The following is a 19963-nucleotide window of genomic DNA, read 5'->3' on the forward strand; positions in this document are numbered from 1 at the left end:
AAGCTAATTTCTCTAAACGGGAAAAAACCATCATCAGATTCACAGGGAATACATTAGAAAGATGAAGAAGCAGCTCCATACTACTTGTCAGACATAGAGAACTGATACTGTATGCTAGTTGTTGTGGTGTGGGGAGTCCATGGGTGGCTTTTGATCATTTTAATGGATTAGTCATGTCTTACTCATTGTTAGGAAGAATGATGTTCCAAATCGAATGTTGGGTAATATATTTATTGAAGATTATATGAATCCTATAAATTCAAATGGCCAATTTGGGTGCAACCAATTAGCTTAATTTCTCAGATCAAATTATATTTCAACAAAATAAGGTCTCATGAATGCTAATCGTATCTAACTACAGAAACTATTTCTGAACAATCTGAGATGGTCGTGTCAATCCTGTTTTTATAATAATAATGTAAAATAATTGGTGGAATGACTAAAAAGGAATTTCAATGTAAATGCACATTTCGGCGACGTTACCGGGTAATAGCCCATCTGGAGTTTTGCTTTGACAAAGGCTACTGCCAACATTCTCTTTTGCATGCTGTTCAGAATATATACAGTTGAAGTCGGAAGTTTACTTACACTTAGGTTGGAGTCATTAAAACTCGTTTTTCAACCAATTCTTGTTAACAAACTATACTTTTGGCAAGTCGGTTAGGACATCTACTTTGTGCATGACACAAGTAATTTTTCCAGCAATTGTTTACAGACAGATTATTTCACTTATAATTCACTGTATCACAATTCCAGTGGGTCAGAAGTTTACATACACTAAGTTGACTGTGCCTTTAAACAGCTTGGAAAATTCCAGAAAATGATGTCATGGCTTTAGATGCTTCTGATAGGCTAATTGACATAATTGGAGTCAATTGGAGATGTACCTGTGGATGTATTTCAAGGCCTACCTTCAAACTCAGTACCTCTTTGCATGGGAAAATCAAAAGAAATCAGCCAAGATCTCAGAAAAAAGATGTTAGACCTCCACAAGTCTGGTTCATCCTTGGGAGCAATTTCCAAACACCTGAAGGTACCACATTCATCTGTGCAAACAATAGTACGCAAGTATAAACACCATGGGACCACGCAACCGTCATACCGCTCAGGAAGGAGGCATTCTGTCTCCTAGAGATGAATGTACTTTGGTGCAAAAAGTGCAAATCAATCCCAGAACAACAGCAAAGGACCTTGTGAAGATGCTGGAGGAAACGGGTACAAAAGTATCTATATCCACAGTAAAACGAGTCCTATCTCGACATAACCTGAAAGGCCGCTCAGCAAGGAAGAAGCCACTGCTCCAAAACCGCCATAAAAAAGCCAGACTACGGTTTGCAACCGCACATGGGGACAACAATCCTACTTTTTGGAGAAATGTCCTCTGGTCTGATGAAACAAAAATAGAACTGTTTGGCCATAATGACCATCGTTATGTTTGGAGGAAAAAGGGGGTGGCTTGCAAGCCGAAGAACACCATCCCAACCGTGTAGCACGGGGTTGGCAGCATCATGGTTGGGGTGCTTTTCTGCAGGAGGGACTGGTGCACTTCACAAAATAGATGGCATCATGAGGAAGGAAAATTATGTGGATATATTGAAGCAACATCTCTTGACATCAGTCAGGAAGTTAAAGTTTGGTCGCAAATGGTTCTTCCAAATGGACAATGACCCCAAGCATACTTCCAAAGTTGTGGCAAAATGGCTTAAGGACAACAAAGTAAAGGTACTGGAGTGGCCATCACAAAGCCCTGACCTCAATCCTATAGAACATTTGTGGGCAGAACTGAAAAGGCGTGTGCGAGCAAGGAGGCCTACAAACCTGACTCAATTACACCAGCTCTGTCAGGAGGAATGGGCCAAAATTCACCCAACTTATTGTGGGACGCTTGTGGAAGGCTACCCGAAACGTTTGACCCAAGTTAAACAATTTAAAGGCAATGCTACCAAATACTAATTGAGTGTATGTAAACTTCTGACCAACTGGGAATGTGATGAAAGAAATAAAAGCTGAAATAAATCATTCTCTCTCCTATTTTTCTGACATTTCACATTCTTAAAATAGTGGTGATCCTAACTGACCTAAAACAGGGAATTTTTACTAGGATTAAATGTCAAGAATTGTGAAAAGCTGAGTTTAAATGTATTTGGCTAAGGTGTATGTAAACGTCCGACATCAACTGTACCCACAAGGGGGAATCTCGGCTACAAGGTCGCTGAAAGTAGCGAGCAGTCTGACCTCCCCATTACGGCGGGTTTCCATGGAAAGCGACGACACACTTGATTAGTCGACAGTTGATTAGCCATGTGGCCGTTTATTTATTCATATATTTACTTTTTTTAAGCAGCGAACAGCATCCTTGGTAGTGCTAGGTATCAACAGCCAATCTATCACGGGCTGGAAACAATAGCGAGCCTTAATTCGTCAATTGCGCTGGGATATCGCCGAAAATTTGCATAACGTTCAGCTTTCCAACTTGAGGCCCACCCTCTTCACGATCTGTTCGCTAATCTCACTTTGTGTGCCGCTTTCCTTCCTTTGAAAATGAAAACCGTAGACTCTGCTATTTTGTCGGCAGCCATCACCCCCAGTGGACAAGTGTTAGTGTTAGTAGGGTGTCCCACTACTCAAGGTTTTCTAACGCTAGCTAGCTTCAGTTAGCTTCACATTCCAGCTCAGGCTTCATCTGTACTACGACGGTGGATCCGTCTGCCTGCCGCTAACTCTAGCAGGCTTGGAACTACCGAACTCTTAATTGAGACGATGCTGAAACATCAATCCATGGGCGAGTCGGTGGCCTATTTTTTTTTCATTTGTGCCGAAATCAGCAGGCTATGGTTGTTGAAGTGCAGTCTATATTTTATTAATGCTGTCTTTGTTGTGCTTATCAATGCACAATTGGGCATTGGTCGTTGGGCTGTTGGTTGACCGAGATTGTTTTAGACAAGCAGTAATATCTATCTATCTATCTATCTATCTATCTATCTATCTATCTATCTATCTATCTATCTATCTATCTATCTATCTATCTATCTATCTATCTATCTATCTATCTATCTATCTATCTATCTATCTATCTATCTATCTATCTATCTATCTATCTATCTATCTATCTATCTATTAATTAATCTAATCTAATCTATAAATAATCTCAGTGAACTAATCCATTGCGGAGGCCTAGACTAAAAGCCAATTCATGCTTGATCTGAAAATGTGGTCGGAGGTTTCATATGGAGGGTGTGACGCAATTGCGGAGCCTCGAGAGGCTTGCAGAGGACAAATTGAGCTCCCTACCACATCGCCATGTGCCTCCCAAATGTTGTAACAATGCGGAGGGCTCTGTATAGCTCCGCATTGACATGATTGGTTGACAGTACAGTCGTGGTCAAACATTTTGAGAATGACACAAGTATTCGTCTTCACAAAGTTTGCTGCTTCAGTGTTTTTAGATATTTTTGGCAGATGTTACTATGGTATACTGAAGTATAATTACAAGCATTCCATAAGTGTCAAAGGCTTTTATTGACAATTACATTAAGTTTATGCAAAGAGTCAATATTTGCAGTGTTGACCCTTCTTTTTCAAGACCTCTGCAATCCGCCCTGGCATGCTGTCAATTAACTTCTGGCCCACATCCTGACTGATGGTAGCCCATTCTTGCATAATCAATGCTTGGAGTTTGTCAGAATTTGTGGGTTTTTGTTTGTCCACCCGCCTCTTGAGGATTGACCACAAGTTCTCAATGGGATTAAGGTCTGGGGAGTTTCCTGGCCATGGACCCAAAATGTCGATGTTTTGTTCCCCGAGCCACTTAGTTATCACTTTTGTCTTATGGCAAGGTGCTCCATCATGCTGGAAAAGGCATTGTTCGTCACCAAACTGTTCTTGGATGGTTGGGAGAAGTTTCTCTCGCAGGATGTGTTGGTACCATTCTTTATTCATGGCTGTGTTCTTAGGGAAAATTGTGAGTGAGCCCACTCCCTTGGCTGAGAAGCAACCCCACACATGAATGGTCTCAGGATGCTTTACTGTTGGCATGACACAGGACTGATGGTAGCGCTCACCTTGTCTTCTACGGACAAGCTTTTTTCCGGATGCCCCAAACAATCTGAAAGGGGATTCATCAGAGAAAATGACTTTACCCCAGTCCTCAGCAGTCCAATCCCTGTACCTTTTGCAGAATATCAGTCTGTCCCTGATGTTTTTCCTGGAGAGGTGGCTTCCTCCCTGCCCTTCTTGACACTAGGCCATCCTCCAAAAGTCTTCGCCTCACTGTGCGTGCAGATGCACTCACACCTGCCTGCTGCCATTCCTGAGCAAGCTCTGCACTGGTGGTGCCCCGATCCCGCAGCTGAATCAACTTTAGGAGACGGTCCTGGCGCTTGCTTGACTTTCTTGGGCGCCCTGAAGCCTTCTTCACAACAATTGAACCTCTCTCCTTGAAGTTCTTGATGATCCGATAAATGGTTGATTTAGGTGCAATCTTACTAGCAGCAATATCCTTGCCTGTGAAGCCCTTTTTGTGCAAAGCAATGATGACGGCACGTGTTTCCTTGCAGGTAACCATGGTTAACAGAGGAAGAATAATGATTTCAAGCACCACCCTCCTTTTAAAGCTTCCAGTCTGTTATTCTAACTCAATCAGCATGATCTCCAGCCTTGTCCTTGTCAACACTCTCACCTGTGTTAACGAGAGAATCACTGACATGATGTCAGCTGGTCCTTTTGTGGCAGTGCTGAAATGCAGTGGAAATGTGTTTTTGGGATTAAATTCATTTTCATGGCAAAGAGGGACTTTGCAATTAATTGCAATTCATCTGATCAGTCTTCATAACATTCAGTATATTTGCAAATTGCCATCATAAAAACTGAGGCAGCAGACTGTGTGAACATTTATATTTGTGTCATTCTCAAAACTTTTGACCATGACTGTAGGTGGGGGCTGGCGGTACATCCTGTATAAACACAAGCTCACTTACATTTACGTCATTTAGCAGCCGCTCTTATCCAGAGCGACTTGCTCAAGGGCACATCGACAGATTTTTCACCTAGTCGGCTCGGGGATTAGAACAAGTGACCTTTTGGTTACTGGCACAACCACTCCTTGACAACAGCTCTGCACTGCTCCGCGAAGCGCAAGAAGTATGAATTCCCTGATTTCTGCTGAGGCCATATCACCTTAAATGCTGCATGGCCAATGCAGACGTCGGATTGTCCTTGTACCCAGATGCACAATGCACTTCTCTCTCCAGAGAGTCTTCCCGTTCTCATTGTCTGAGTGGACACATTGTTTGCAGAGTGCACAACCTATGCTACACTTGTGAGAAACAAGTTTTGGTTTATTTCATTCCATTTACGAGTTTTGTCAATTTAGTCATTGTCTTTTATTTGGAGCGCTCCTGTCAATGTTGAGTAAGGACGCGCACGCATAGAAGTAGGCCTATAGGCTACCTGGCCTGCACGCAAATGTAGGCATATATATGTGCCCATTTGGGGATCTGATAGTATTTCTGATTGGTTTAAAGCACCACCACTAATGACCTGTGGAGCTTCTCAAAGTAATGTTTTCTTCACCTCAAACAGCAAGCAAACAAAGTCTGTTTTTACTTCCATTGAGAATTACAATAGTTCCTCAATGTATTTAAAAAATCTTTCCAGCTCTCTCGGTTTCGATAACCACTCAGCGTGAAAGGGAAAAATGTCATGCTCTGATCCAGTGGAAACGTCATAAAATAGGCCTACCTGATTACTTCTTATCAGTGTTTGACTTGGACTGAAATAGGTTCCGGTACTCATTTTGGGTGCTGGTACTGTTTTATATTTAGGTGCAGGAGCTCCACAATATTTTTGAGCTAATATTCTATAAGAGGAACAGGAGCTCAAGCAGTAGAACATTTAAGTTGCCGGTACTCAGCTCCTGTGAGCTCCTGCCCAAGTCAAGCAATGCTTCTTATCCCTTGCGCAAATAGCCTACAGCTGTGTCTGTCCCGAGCTCACTGGCGCAGAAAGTCTGAGGAACCAGAATATTTTATACAATGTTGCAAGTTCGCTAGCTCAAGCTTCAGGCCAGACCCAGTTAATAGTTGATACAATGTTTCAAGTTCATTGCAGACAGGCCATGTGTAGCCAATGTGATTTATAAGATATGTATTTTTATCAGGATATTGTCTACCTGCAGGCTACAATGTTTTTATTTGTCTTTATGTAGGCTATTTTTACATAGTTGGCAATGGCAATAGAAGTTACTTTTTAGGTTTGTATCATTTCATTTAGATTTGGATAGCATTTTGATTAACCACATGAAAATGATTTTGAGATATGAAGACATTATTATAAATTAATTGAAACTGTTTCACGAAAATGTGCATACAAAAACCATAACTGGCACGCAGATCGGTAGAAATGGTAAGATAAATTGGCATTCAACATGAGAAAGGTTGTCGACTCCTCGTGTAGCCTATTACCGGCAACTTCAGGAGAGTAATGACAGAATATGCGAAAGCCAGCAGGAGCGGCAGGAGAATAGTTGGGTCAGGTATATTTTAATATATATTATTTCTATTTTTTTAACACACACACACACACACACATACAAAAATCAGTCTTCCCCAAATGAAGGGAATGATGATACAATCTTTATTGAAAGTGAATCTTATTTCATTGGTCTTCAACTCGCGGCTCAGACACTTAATTCACGATAAATGGAGTTAGCCCTGAGTTAGCCTGAGCCGGAGCAGGTTAGTTCTGAAGGATTCATTGACATAGAAATTAAGAACATAGAACTTGGCTAAAAGGTGAGCCACTTTCGTGTTACTGGTTATCCCGAGTTTAACTCAGATTTGACCAAAGTTACCTCGCTAACTCAAACCAAGTACGTAGTATAGGGCTCTGAGGTGTGAAAATTCCTGCTGCAGCTGATGATGCAATTTTACCCAACCAATAAAAAAACATTTCACAATAATAAACCTTTATGTTCACTAAATCTGTATTTTTAAGAACATGCCACCACTGTTTTTGGATAATAAATCCACCACGGCAACTTCAACTCTACTATCTTGACTGTGATCTTAACAACAATAATGATATTGTTTTTGTTCATCTGCAGAATTGCCAGTAGAATTAAACACTGCATCATCATGGGCCGCCTGGACGGGAAAGTCATTGTGTTGTCAGCAGGAGCCCAGGGCATTGGAAGAGCTGCAGCCATTGTAATATTTACTTAATTTACCTTACACCACACCGCTAGGCTACATTTGCTAAACAAATATACACTGAGTGTACAATACATTAGGAACACCTTAATGAGTTGCACCCCCTTTTGCCCTCAGAACAGCCTCAATTCGTCGGGGCATGGACTTTACAAGGTGTTGAAAGCGTTCCACAGGGATGCTGGCCCATGTTGACTCCAATGCTTCCCACAGTTGTGTCAAGTTGGCTAGATGTCCTTTGGGTGGTGGACCATTCTTGATACACACAGAAAACTGTTGAGCATGAAAAACCCTGCAGTGTTGCAGTTCTTGACACACTCAAACCGGTGTGCCTGGCACCCACTACCATACCCCGTTCAAAGGCACTTAAATATTTTGTCTTGCCCATTCACACTCTGAATGGCACACATACACAATCCATGACTCAAGGCTTAAAATTACTTATTTAACTTGTCTCCTCCCCTTCATCTACACACTGATTTGAAGTGGATGTAACAAGTGACATCAATAAGGGACCATAACTTTCACCTAGATTCATCTGGTCAGTCTGTCATGGAAAGAGCAGGTGTTCCTAATATTTTGGACACTCAGTGTAGATATGGTGAATTTGATTGTTAAGGCTCTCAGAAACACCCTCTATGACGGGGGTCGGCAACAGGCAGCCCACGTGCCAAATTCGGCCCATGAGCATTTTTATTAGGTCCCCCAAAAACTGTAACCAAGAATTCAGGATTTAATAAAATCCATTCCAAAGTGTTCCCACAAATAGAGACCTATGTGATCATGTCTCAATCAAGGTATGTCATTATTGTATCTATTTGGGTTTACTTGCAGTCAATTTACAGTGTACAAATTATTATAATTATGTTCTGGCCCCCTGCAAATCTCAGAAAAAAATCGACCCGCGGCTAAACCTAGTTGCCTACTCCTGCTCTAAGAGTTGTACAATGATGTAAAGTATTCATTTGAACATTTTACTGATATTTTGTGTGAACTGTGAATAACCATGAAAGTAATATTCTGTCATTTTAACTGTAGGCCTTTGCCAAAGAAGGAGCTCAAGTCACCGCAACAGATATCAATGGAGAAAAGCTGAAGGAACTGGATGGCCACCCTGGTACAGTTTATTAGTGTTTACTACCGTCATTTACTGGGCATCCTGAGAATTAAGGAGTGCCCTTCATTCATTTAAAATCTTAAAATACATCAAGACATCAATTTGCATGCAATACCCCTAGTACACCCCAATGAACGTTTCTATTCTAGTTGGTGTAGATTTAACATTTATTATGTTTTACTTAAGTTTATAAAAAGTTGCTTGAATATTTCCTAAATGTGTTACAGACCTAGTGTAGTATTTGCTCAGCTACTCTATTTTTCCTGGTGTTTAAAGGTGCAATCTGTGTTCAAACAATAACAGAGTAGGATCCCTGCCACTGTTTTGGTAAACTGCTGAGGGATGAGGCTGGAGAAATGTAACCACGCTCAGATTCATAGGAGCTATGTAAGGACTGACCATCCATGATATCAAAAGGGGCGGCAGGTAGCTTAGTGGTTAAGAGCGTTGTGCCAGTAACCGAAAAGTCGCTGGTTCTAATCCCCGAGCCTAAGTGGAAAATCTGTCGATGTGCCCTTGAGCAAGGCACTTAACCCTAATTGCTCCTGTAAGTCGCTCTGGATAAGAGTGTCTGCTAAATGACCAAAAAAATTAACAAAAATATATAGTTTTAAAGTTTTAAAATAAGCTTATATTTTGGGTTCCGATGGGGTATCTATATTATACCGTAAGCTACAAAATTGCAGCGGGATCTCCTACAATTTTGCTTTGATTTTCTTAATTTTAGGCTCAAAAGAAGCATGTTGTCCGGGGAACATGTTGCACAGGGAGAGTTACCACTCAGCCACAGCTCTGCACACCCAGTTAGATTTTAAACCAAATAATTGTTCAATATTGCAAACATAGGGTGACATTTTGCGTGAGCAAAATAACCATAACGTTTTAAATAAACGGGAAGTTGCAAATAGCTTATTAGCAGCCTGAACGTGTGCTTTGGAGTGGGGGCTATTGAGTGAACGGTTCTGTGATGGTTGTAGTCCACAAAGATGAAATTGCATTGAATCAGATTAATCAGATCCATTGATTTACCGTCCGTAGGGCAGGGTGCCACGAAGTTATATTCTTAAAAAATCAATGGATAGGATATGTAAATTAATTTAAAAGTGCAAAATTGATGTACCATTTGCAGATTGCCCCTGTAAGTTATTAACGCTTACCTTTGAGGATAGCAGAACACTGGTATTGTCAAAGGCTGCATTAAAACAATGTTCATGGTTTTATCTCTAACCATACTGTTTAGGTGTAAGGGGTAGTTGTATTTTTTCAGTGGTTACTAACTGATCTTATTACAGTACATTCCAATGCTTAAATGCATTTCTATGACGTGCAGTGATCACAGTACCTTATACCCAACCATGCCTATGGTTGAGGCATGGTTGTTTGGTTATGGTAGATATTCCTCTCATCGTGAGTGACTTAAAAGGGACAGTGTACCGCTTCCTTCCGTGCATGTTAAACCTCCCACACCTACTAATCTATTAAAGAGATGCTGCGGGATCTTTCAAATGACGTCAGTATTTTTCAAACCTCACGATTTGGACTCCAGATGCATTATACAGTGGGGAAAAAAAGTATTTAGTCAGCCACCAATTGTGCAAGTTCTCCCACTTAAAAAGATGAGAGAGGCCTGTAATTTTCATCATAGGTACACGTCAACTATGACAGACAAATTGAGATTTTTTTTCCCAGAAAATCACATTGTAGGATTTTTTTATGAATTTATTTGCAAATTATGGTGGAAAATAAGTATTTGGTCACCTACAAACAAGCAAGATTTCTGGCTCTCACAGACCTGTAACTTCTTCTTTAAGAGGCTCCTCTGTCCTCCACTCGTTACCTGTATTAATGGCACCTGTTTGAACTTGTTATCAGTATAAAAGACACAACCTCAAACAGTCACACTCCAAACTCCACTATGGCCAAGACCAAAGAGCTGTCAAAGGACACCAGAAACAAAATTGTAGACCTGCACCAGGCTGGGAAGACTGAATCTGCAATAGGTAAGCAGCTTGGTTTGAAGAAATCAACTGTGGGAGCAATTATTAGGAAATGGAAGACATACAAGACCACTGATAATCTCCCTCGATCTGGGGCTCCACGCAAGATCTCACCCCGTGGGGTCAAAATGATCACAAGAACGGTGAGCAAAAATCCCAGAACCACACGGGGGGACCTAGTGAATGACCTGCAGAGAGCTGGGACCAAAGTAACAAAGCCTACCATCAGTAACACACTACGCCGCCAGGGACTCAAATCCTGCAGTGCCAGACGTGTCCCCCTGCTTAAGCCAGTACATGTCCAGGCCCGTCTGAAGTTTGCTAGAGTGCATTTGGATGATCTAGAAGAGGATTGGGAGAATGTCATATGGTCAGATGAAACCAAAATAGAACTTTTTGGTCAAAACTCAACTCATCGTGTTTGGAGGACAAAGAATGCTGAGTTGCATCCAAAGAACACCATACCTACATCATGCTTTGGGGCTGTTTTTCTGCAAAGGGACCAGGACGACTGATCCGTGTAAAGGAAAGAATGAATGGGGCCATGTATCGTGAGATTTTGAGTGAAAACCTCCTTCCATCTGCAAGGGCATTGAAGATGAAACGTGGCTGGGTCTTTCAGAATGACAATGATCCCAAACACACCGCCCGGGCAACGAAGGAGTGGCTTCGTAAGAAGCATTTCAAGGTCCTGGAGTGGCCTAGCCAGTCTCCAGATCTCAACCCCATAGAAAATCTTTGGAGGGAGTTGAAAGTCTGTGTTGCCTAGCGACAGCCCCAAAACATCACTGCTCTAGAGGAGATCTGCATGGAGGAATGGGCCAAAATACCAGAAACAGTGTGTGAAAACCTTGTGAAGACTTACAGAAAACGTCTGACCTGTGTCATTGCCAACAAAGGGTATATAACAAAGTATTGAGAAACTTTTGTTATTGACCAAATACTTATTTTCCACCATAATTTGCAAATCAATTCATTAAAAATCCTACAATGTGATTTTCTGGAATTTCTTTTCTCATTTTGTCTGTCATAGTTGACGTGTACCTATGATGAAAATTACTGGCCTCTCTCATCTTTTTAAGTGGGAGAACTTGCACAATTGGTGGCTGACTAAATACTTTTTCCCCCACTGTATTATTGTGATCAGTTCTTTCGGGAGCGTTTATTTATAAATCCCATAATTGGATGGTTCGGTAGTTTGGTTTCCCAAGGGACTCCATAGGCCTAAGTTGTAAATATAGAAAAAAGCAGTTGCCTGGTAATGTGTATGTATCTTTCAAATCTTGGAATGTTCTCAAACCATTACTGTCCATGATATCGGTAAGTGTACGGATTCCACTTTTGGACCATTGAGGGGATGCAAAAGGCCGCCCTCCAGATCGCAAGACATTATTGTGAAATATTGGGAGTATGGGCATGCCATTTTGATGCCCAGTTACATTGTTTTTCAATGTTATGCCAATTAGAAATTGTGTAAGCAATAATGGGACCAAAGCGTAGTTTACATTGTTTAAGGGAAATATCAGTGAAGACCACCTCTTCCTTGGCAATAGGAGACACCATATTTCTCTCTATACTCAGCCAGCGGGCAGAAGAATCATGTCTAAACCAATTTAGGATGGGGTGAAATGCTAGTGCCTGGAAATACAATTTAAAGTTTGGTACAGATAGTCCTTCTACATCTTTCCCTCTGTAAATGTGTTAATTTGATTCGGGATCGTTTATCTTGCCATTTATAGTGCATTCGGAAAGTGTTCAAACCCCTTGACTCTTTCCACATTTTGTTACGTTACAGCCTTAATCTAAAATTGATTAAATAGTTTTATCCCCTCATCAATCTATAAAATTTTAGCAAATTTATACAAATAAAAAAACCTGGAAATATCACATTTACATAAGTATTCAGTCCATTTACTCAGTGTTGAAGCACCTTTGGCAGCGATTACAGCCTCAAGTCTTCTTGGGTATGATGCTACAAGCTTGGCACACCTGTATTTGGGGAGTTTCTCCCATTCTTCTCTGCAGATCCTCTCAAGCTCTGTCAGGTTGGATGCGGAGCGTCGCTTCACAGCTATTTTCAGGTCTCTCTAGAGATGTTCGATCAGGTTCAAGTCTGGGTTCTGGCTGGGCCACTCAAGGACATTCAGAGACTTGTCCCAAAGCCACTCCTGCATTGTCTTGGCTGTGTGCTTAGGGTTGTTGTCCTGTTGGAAGGTGAACCTTCGCCCCAGTCTGAGGTCCTGAGCGCTCTGGAGCAGGTTTTCATCAAGGATCTCTCTGTACTTTGCTCAGTTCATCTTTCCCTCGATCCTGACTAGTCTCCCAGTGCCTGCCGCTGAAAAACATCCCCACAGCATGATGCTGCCACCACCATGCTTCACAGTAGGGATGGTGCCAGATTTCCTCCAGAAGTGACGCTTGGCATTCAGGCCAAAGAGTTCAATATTGGTTTCATCAGACCAGAGAACCTTGTTTCTCATGGTCTGAGAGTCTTTAGGTGCTTTTTGGCAAACTCCAAGCGGGCTGTCATGTGCCTTTTAATGAGGAGTGGTTTCTGTCTGGCCACTCTACCATAAAGGCCTGATTGGTGGAGTGCTGCAGAGATGGTTGGCCTTCTGGAAGGTTCTCCCATCTCCACAGAGGAACTCTGGAGCTCTGTCAGAGTGACCATCGGGTTCTTGGTCACCTCCCTGACCAAGGCCCTTCTCCCACGATTGCTCAGTTTGGCCGGGCGGCCAGCTCTAGGAAGAGTCTTGGTGGTTCCAAACTTCGTCCATTTAAGAATGATGGAGGCCACTGTGTTCTTGGGGACCTTCAATGCTGCAGAAAGGTTTTGGTACCCTTCCCCAGATCTGTGCCTCGACACAATCCTGTCTCGGAGCTCTACGGACAATTCCTTCGACCTCATGGCTTGGTTTTTGCTCTGACATGCACTGTCAACTGTGGGACCTTTCCAAATCATGTCCAATCAATTGAATTTACCACAGGTGGACTCCAATCAAGTTGTAGAAACATCTCAAGGATTATCAATGGAAAAAGGATGCGCCTGGGCTCAATTTTGATTCTTATAGCAAAGGGTCTGAATACTTATGTAAATAAAGTATTTTTTAAAATTGTATATTATAAATGTGCAACATTTCTAAAAACCTGTTTTTGCTTTGTCGTTGTGGGGTATTGTGTGTAGATGGATAAGGGAAAAAATGTATTTAATCAATTTTAGAATAAGGGTGTAACATAACAAAATATGGAAAAGGGGAAGGGGTCTGAATACTTTCTGAATGCACTGTACATTTTTAAACCTCACTATGAATTTGATCCAAATAGCCAGAAGGGGGAGCCATGGGGAAGCATTGAACTACAGAAAATCACCTGTGGCAATATATTCATTTTGACAATAGATAAAATGCTGCTTAAATCAACTGGGATATTATTCCATCTACTGAGGTTGATTTTGAATGTTCTGTTAAAGTTTCTCTCAATGGTTTTATCGAAGGAAGGGAATATATGGGTCTTTCTATAAATAATGGGACCGATGTGTGACATTGGGATCAACATTTCTAAATGGTTTGAAACTAAAATAAAAATGATTTTTATGCAGTTCCACGTGTGTACTTGGAAATTGGCCATAACTCCACTCATACAGACATTGACAACAGCACTTAATTGTAATTCAAGGACCTCAATGTTATACAATTGTATAATTTATATAATTGTACATATAGGGCCTAATACCCCCCCCCCCCCCCCCCCCCCCCCACACACACACACACACACACACACACACACACACACACACTTTAATAATATATTTTTTAGGCCTTGCCAATGTTTTGATATTTAGTGGCGGTCGGTGCGGTTGAAGTTGAGGGAGAATTTTTTTTTTTTTATGAGCATGGCTTTATTTCTATTACAGCATATTGGATGACAGTCATTCATATTCCATTCACCCAGTTCAATGTAACATCGATAGGTTTAGGCTACTACTTGATACTCTTAATTTTCCCTGTACCCATCATGAGGTTGCTACAACCTAGCCTATGAATGAACGTTGATAATGTGTGTATATATAAGTTTACACACGTCAAGAATGTTGAGTAATCAAGGTGACAGACAGTGATACATTCAATACCGCCTTTCACGCTCTTGCCTGCATCTAGTTGATCTAGTGTGTAATCATTAGTCCAACAGTTGAAAATCAGAGTTTCTATTGGACAAATTCAGGTATATTTATCTCCGTTCCGTTTAAGAAACGTTTTTCAACAGTCGGTGGAATGAATACACCCCTGATCACATGCAAACACAGTTCACTTTCATAGCAGCCACCTAAAACAGCATGATCACTTTGGTCGTTGTATATATAATTCCTTCTCGCAACTATCTACGCGCTGTCCTCACCTTTTCCCTTCGCTTGTGGACTTCCGTGCACAACACATCAGCTGTCTGTGACCAGATGAAAAAACCTTTCCAAGCCAAACCTTCATACACCATATATACAAAAGTATGTGGACACCCCTTCAAATTAGTGGATTCGGCTATTTCAGCCACAACCATTGCTGAAAAGTGTATAAAATCGAGCACACAGCCATGCAATGTCCATAGAGTAACATTGGCAGTAGAATGGCCTTACGGAAGAGCTCAGTGACTTTCAATGTGGCACCGTCATAGGATGCCACCTTTCCAACAAGTCAGTTCGTCAAGTGGAAACGTATAGGATCAAAAACGGCTCAGCCGCGACGTGATAGGCCACACAAGCTAACGGGACTGCTGAGTGCTGAAGCGCGTACCGCGTAAAAATTGTCTGTCCTCGGTTGCAACACTCACTACCGAGTTCCGAACTGCCTCTGGAAGCAACGTCAGCACAATAACTGTTCTGGAGCATCATGAAATGGGTTTCCAAGGCCGAGCAGCCCCACACACGCCTAAAATCACAATGCGCTGGAGTGGTGTAAAGCTTGCCGCCATTGGACTCTGGAGCAGTGGAAACGCGTTCTCTGGAGTGATGAATCACGCTTCACCATCTGGCAGTCCAACGGACTGGGTTTGGCGGATGCCAGGAGAACGATACCTGCCCGAATGCATAGTGCCAACTGTAAAGTTTGGTGGAGGAGGAATAATGGTCTTGGACTGTTATTCATGGTTTGGGATATGCCCCTTAGTTCCAGTGAAGGGAAATCTTAACGCTACAGCATACAATGACATTCTAGACGATTCTGTGCTTCCAACTTTGTGGCAACAGTTTGGGGAAGGCCCTTTCCTGTTTCAGCATCACAATGCCCCCGTGCACAGAAATGGTTTGTCAAGATCGGTGTGGAACAACTTGAATGGCCTGCACAGAGCCCTGACCTCAACCCCATCGAACACCTTTGATATGGATTGGAACGCCGACTGCGAGCCAGGCCTAATTGCCCAACATAAGTGCCCGACCTTACTAATGCGACCTTACTAATGCTCTTGTGGCTGAATGGAAGCAAGTCCCTACAGCAATGTTCAAACATCTAGTGAAAAGCCTTCCCAGAAGAGTGGTTGCTGTTATAGCAGCAAAGGGGGTGACCAACTCCATATAAATGCCCATGGTTTTGCAATGAGATGTTCGACAAGCAGGTGTCCACATACTTTTGGTAATGTAGTGTATCATGACCGCTAACCGCTACACACAGCCTACATCATTGTCATGTCATAGTCAACATAGCTACTAAAACTAACGCGTTAGTAAACCTGATACAATCATGCAGTACAGTCAGAAAGCAGTTTAGCAGTTACACCGGCGGGTCCCGGTGACAATAAATTAATAAAACCAAAAGCTTACCTTGACTTACAGTGTTGGATAGCCATAGCCAGCTAGCTAACATAGCATCCCTCTCTGTTTGAGCCAGGTGTCTGAGTAGACTAAACTAGCTAGCTGCATTAGCTAGCAAAGTGAAAGTAAAGAAAAAAAAAAATATATATATATATATACAGTGGGGAAAAAAAGTATTTAGTCAGCCACCAATTGTGCAAGTTCTCCCACTTAAAAAGATGAGAGAGGCCTGTAATTTTCATCATAGGTACACGTCAACTATGACAGACAAAATGAGAAAATCACATTGTAGGATTTTTAATGAATTTATTTGCAAATTATGGTGGAAAATAAGTATTTGGTCAATAACAAAAGTTTCTCAATACTTTGTTATATACCCTTTGTTGGCAATGACACAGGTCAAACGTTTTCTGTAAGTCTTCACAAGGTTTTCACACACTGTTGCCGGTATTTTGGCCCATTCCTCCATGCAGATCTCCTCTAGAGCAGTGATGTTTTGGGGCTGTCGCTGGGCAACACGGACTTTCAACTCCCTCCAAAGATTTTCTATGGGGTTGAGATCTGGAGACTGGCTAGGCCACTCCAGGACCTTGAAATGCTTCTTACGAAGCCACTCCTTCGTTGCCCGGGCGGTGTGTTTGGGATCATTGTCATGCTGAAAGACCCAGCCACGTTTCATCTTCAATGCCCTTGCTGATGGAAGGAGGTTTTCACTCAAAATCTCACGATACACCTCATTCATTCTTTCCTTTACACGGATCAGTCGTCCTGGTCCCTTTGCAGAAAAACAGCCCCAAAGCATGATGTTTCCACATCCATGCTTCACAGTAGGTATGGTGTTCTTTGGATGCAACTCAGCATTCTTTGTCCTCCAAACACGACGAGTTGAGTTTTTACCAAAAAGTTCTATTTTGGTTTCATCTGACCATATGACATTCTCCCAATCCTCTTCTGGATCATCCAAATGCACTCTAGCAAACTTCAGACGGGCCTGGACATGTACTGGCTTAAGCAGGGGGACACGTCTGGCACTGCAGGATTTGAGTCCCTGGCGGCGTAGTGTGTTACTGATGGTAGGCTTTGTTACTTTGGTCCCAGCTCTCTGCAGGTCATTCACTAGGTCCCCCCGTGTGGTTCTGGGATTTTTGCTCACCGTTCTTGTGATCATTTTGACCCCACGGGGTGAGATCTTGCGTGGAGCCCCAGATCGAGGGAGATTATCAGTGGTCTTGTATGTCTTCCATTTCCTAATAATTGCTCCCACAGTTGATTTCTTCAAACCAAGCTGCTTACCTATTGCAGATTCAGTCTTCCCAGCCTGGTGCAGGTCTACAATTTTGTTTCTGGTGTCCTTTGACAGCTCTTTGGTCTTGACCATAGTGGAGTTTGGAGTGTGACTGTTTGAGGTTGTGGACAGGTGTCTTTTATACTGATAACAAATTCAAACAGGTGCCATTAATACAGGTAACGAGTGGAGGACAGAGGAGCCTCTTAAAGAAGAAGTTACAGGTCTGTGAGAGCCAGAAATCTTGCTTGTTTGTAGGTGACCAAATACTTATTTTCCACCATAATTTGCAAATAAATTCATAAAAAATCCTACAATGTGATTTTCTCAATTTGTCTGTCATAGTTGACGTGTACCTATGATGAAAATTACAGGCCTCTCTCATCTTTTTAAGTGGGAGAACTTGCACAATTGGTGGCTGACTAAATACTTTTTTTCCCCACTGTATATATATATTTAATCCATTTTGAATTCGGGCTGTAACAAAACAAAATGTGGAATAAGTCAAGGGGTATGACTTCTTTCTGAAGGTACTGTAGTATTTTAATCATATTAATGAAATTGGAGCCAATTCCCATATGTTCCAAGACAGACCAGAGATATGACCATTCTTGTCTTATCAAAAGCTTTTTCTTAATTGAGCAATAATACAGCCCAAGGAGCTGTTGTTTCTGATGAAGCATCTAAGATATGTAATAGTCGGAGGTTATCCGAGGATAAACACTTTCTATCAAACCCGCTTTGGTCCGTGTGGACAAATTTAGGTAAGTAAATCTCGAGACGGGACGACAACATTTTGGTAAACAGTGTTTATAAGGGGCAATAGTGAGAACACTGGGTGGCATCCTTACCTTTTTTTTTTGTGTGAAATTACCGCTGTATTCACATCTCTCCCAAAATAACCTATGTGAACAACTGTATTAATCATTTCAAGCAATAGTGGACCTAATTGATTCCAACATTTTAAATAGACCGTAGGATGAATACTGTCCCATCCAGGTGATTTGCCTTTATTCATGCTATCCAATGCCCTTTTGAGTTCATTGAGAGATGTGGCTTCCTCTGTTGAGAGAAGAGTTCTTAATTATTTTAGAAAATACTTAGTCTGGCTTGGTATGGATTTACATTTATTTATAGAAGTGGGAGAATCTTTGATTAATTTGGGTTCTGATAGTAATTCCCCTGTTTCAATAGTTACTATATCAGCTAATTGATCAAATAAAATAAAAGTTTATTTGTCACATACACGTGTTTAGCAGATGTTATTGCGGGTGTAGCGAAATGCTTGTGCTTCTAGCTCCGACAGTGCAGTAATATTCCCAGTCACCTTGCCATGGTTAAATGCGGTGGTTCGCGCTTTCAGTTTTGCGCGAATACTGCCATCTATCCACGGTTTCTGGTTAGGGTAGGTTTTAATAGTCACGGTGGGCACAACATCTGCTATACACTTCCTGATAAACTCAGTCACCATTTCAGTGTATTCGTCTAAATTATTTTCGCAAGCTACCTGGAACATATCCCAGTCCGCGTGATCAAAACAATCTTGAAGCATGGATTCCGATTGGTCAGACCAGCGTTGAATAGTCCTTAGAACAGGTACTTCTGTTTGAGTTTCTGCCTATAGGAAGGGAGGAGCAAAATGGAGTCGTGGTCAGATTTGCCGAAAGGAGGGCGGGGGAGGACCTTGTAAGCATCCGGGAAGTTCGAATAGCGATGGTTATTTTTTAAATTTATGTATATATTTTTTTTTTTTTGCTGCACGAGGACAGTAGTCGATATGTTGACAGAACTTCGGCAGCCTAGTCCTCAAATTTGCTTTGTTAAAATCCCCAGCTACAATAAATGCAGCCTCAGGATATGTGGTTTCCAGTTTGCATAAAGTCCAGTGAAGTTCTTTGAGGGCCATCATGGCTTGTTGGCCAGTAAACGACTGAGACGATTACCATGGAAGTAATGGTTGAGTCTTACTCGATGGATGGCAAATTCTGCTCTCTGTCTTATCAATAAGGTAAGTGCTGTCTTGACTTTGGAAAGAGTAATAGGTACCTGGTCTGAAAAGTGTTTTTTGAGAATGCTCCAACACAGTTAAAAACATTTCAAATCTATGTAGAACTTTTTAAATCTAGACACATCACTTCACATGACCCAGCCCGCATCCACCTATAACTCATCTGATTTTACTAGTTAGGGTTTTTGTGGCTAATCTTACGTTTATCTCCTAGGTATCAAGACTAAGGTGGTGGATGTGACCAAGAAGGACCAAGTAGAAGCTCTGGCCAAGGAGTTTGACCATGTAGATGTGCTGTTCAATGTTGCCGGGTATTTTTTTTGCTTTTTCCTGTTGCTTTTTCACTTGTACTTGTATCTTATTTATATATTATTTGAGGGATTTATTCAATTATATCGATGACACACTGAATTAATAAAAGTCAGATGTGTTGCACCATCACACACCGTTTTCCAAAATTTCCAAAAAAAGTAGCTAGGGCGCTGTTTACATACATTTTGAATTTTGTGTAAACCAGTTAAATTATGTCTTCACATTTTCCCTCTCCACATACG

At 41.6% G+C, this 19963-nt stretch overlaps 1 protein-coding gene across 1 annotated transcript in view; it reads left to right on the forward strand.

The window, feature by feature from the left end:
* LOC311113281 (dehydrogenase/reductase SDR family member 6-like) overlaps nucleotides 1-19963 on the forward strand; it is a 44330-nt gene that overhangs the window by 15563 nt on the left and 8804 nt on the right. The window contains exons 2-4 of the mRNA XM_084156500.1: nucleotides 7103-7205; nucleotides 8244-8322; nucleotides 19624-19720. Of these exons, the coding sequence (XP_084012626.1) occupies nucleotides 7134-7205; nucleotides 8244-8322; nucleotides 19624-19720 (248 nt within the window). The 5' untranslated portion in view covers nucleotides 7103-7133. The remainder of the gene's footprint in view (nucleotides 1-7102; nucleotides 7206-8243; nucleotides 8323-19623; nucleotides 19721-19963) is intronic.

Source organism: Coregonus lavaretus (assembly GCF_964263955.1).
Source record: "Coregonus lavaretus genome assembly, chromosome: 40".
Classification (NCBI taxonomy): domain Eukaryota; kingdom Metazoa; phylum Chordata; class Actinopteri; order Salmoniformes; family Salmonidae; genus Coregonus; species Coregonus lavaretus.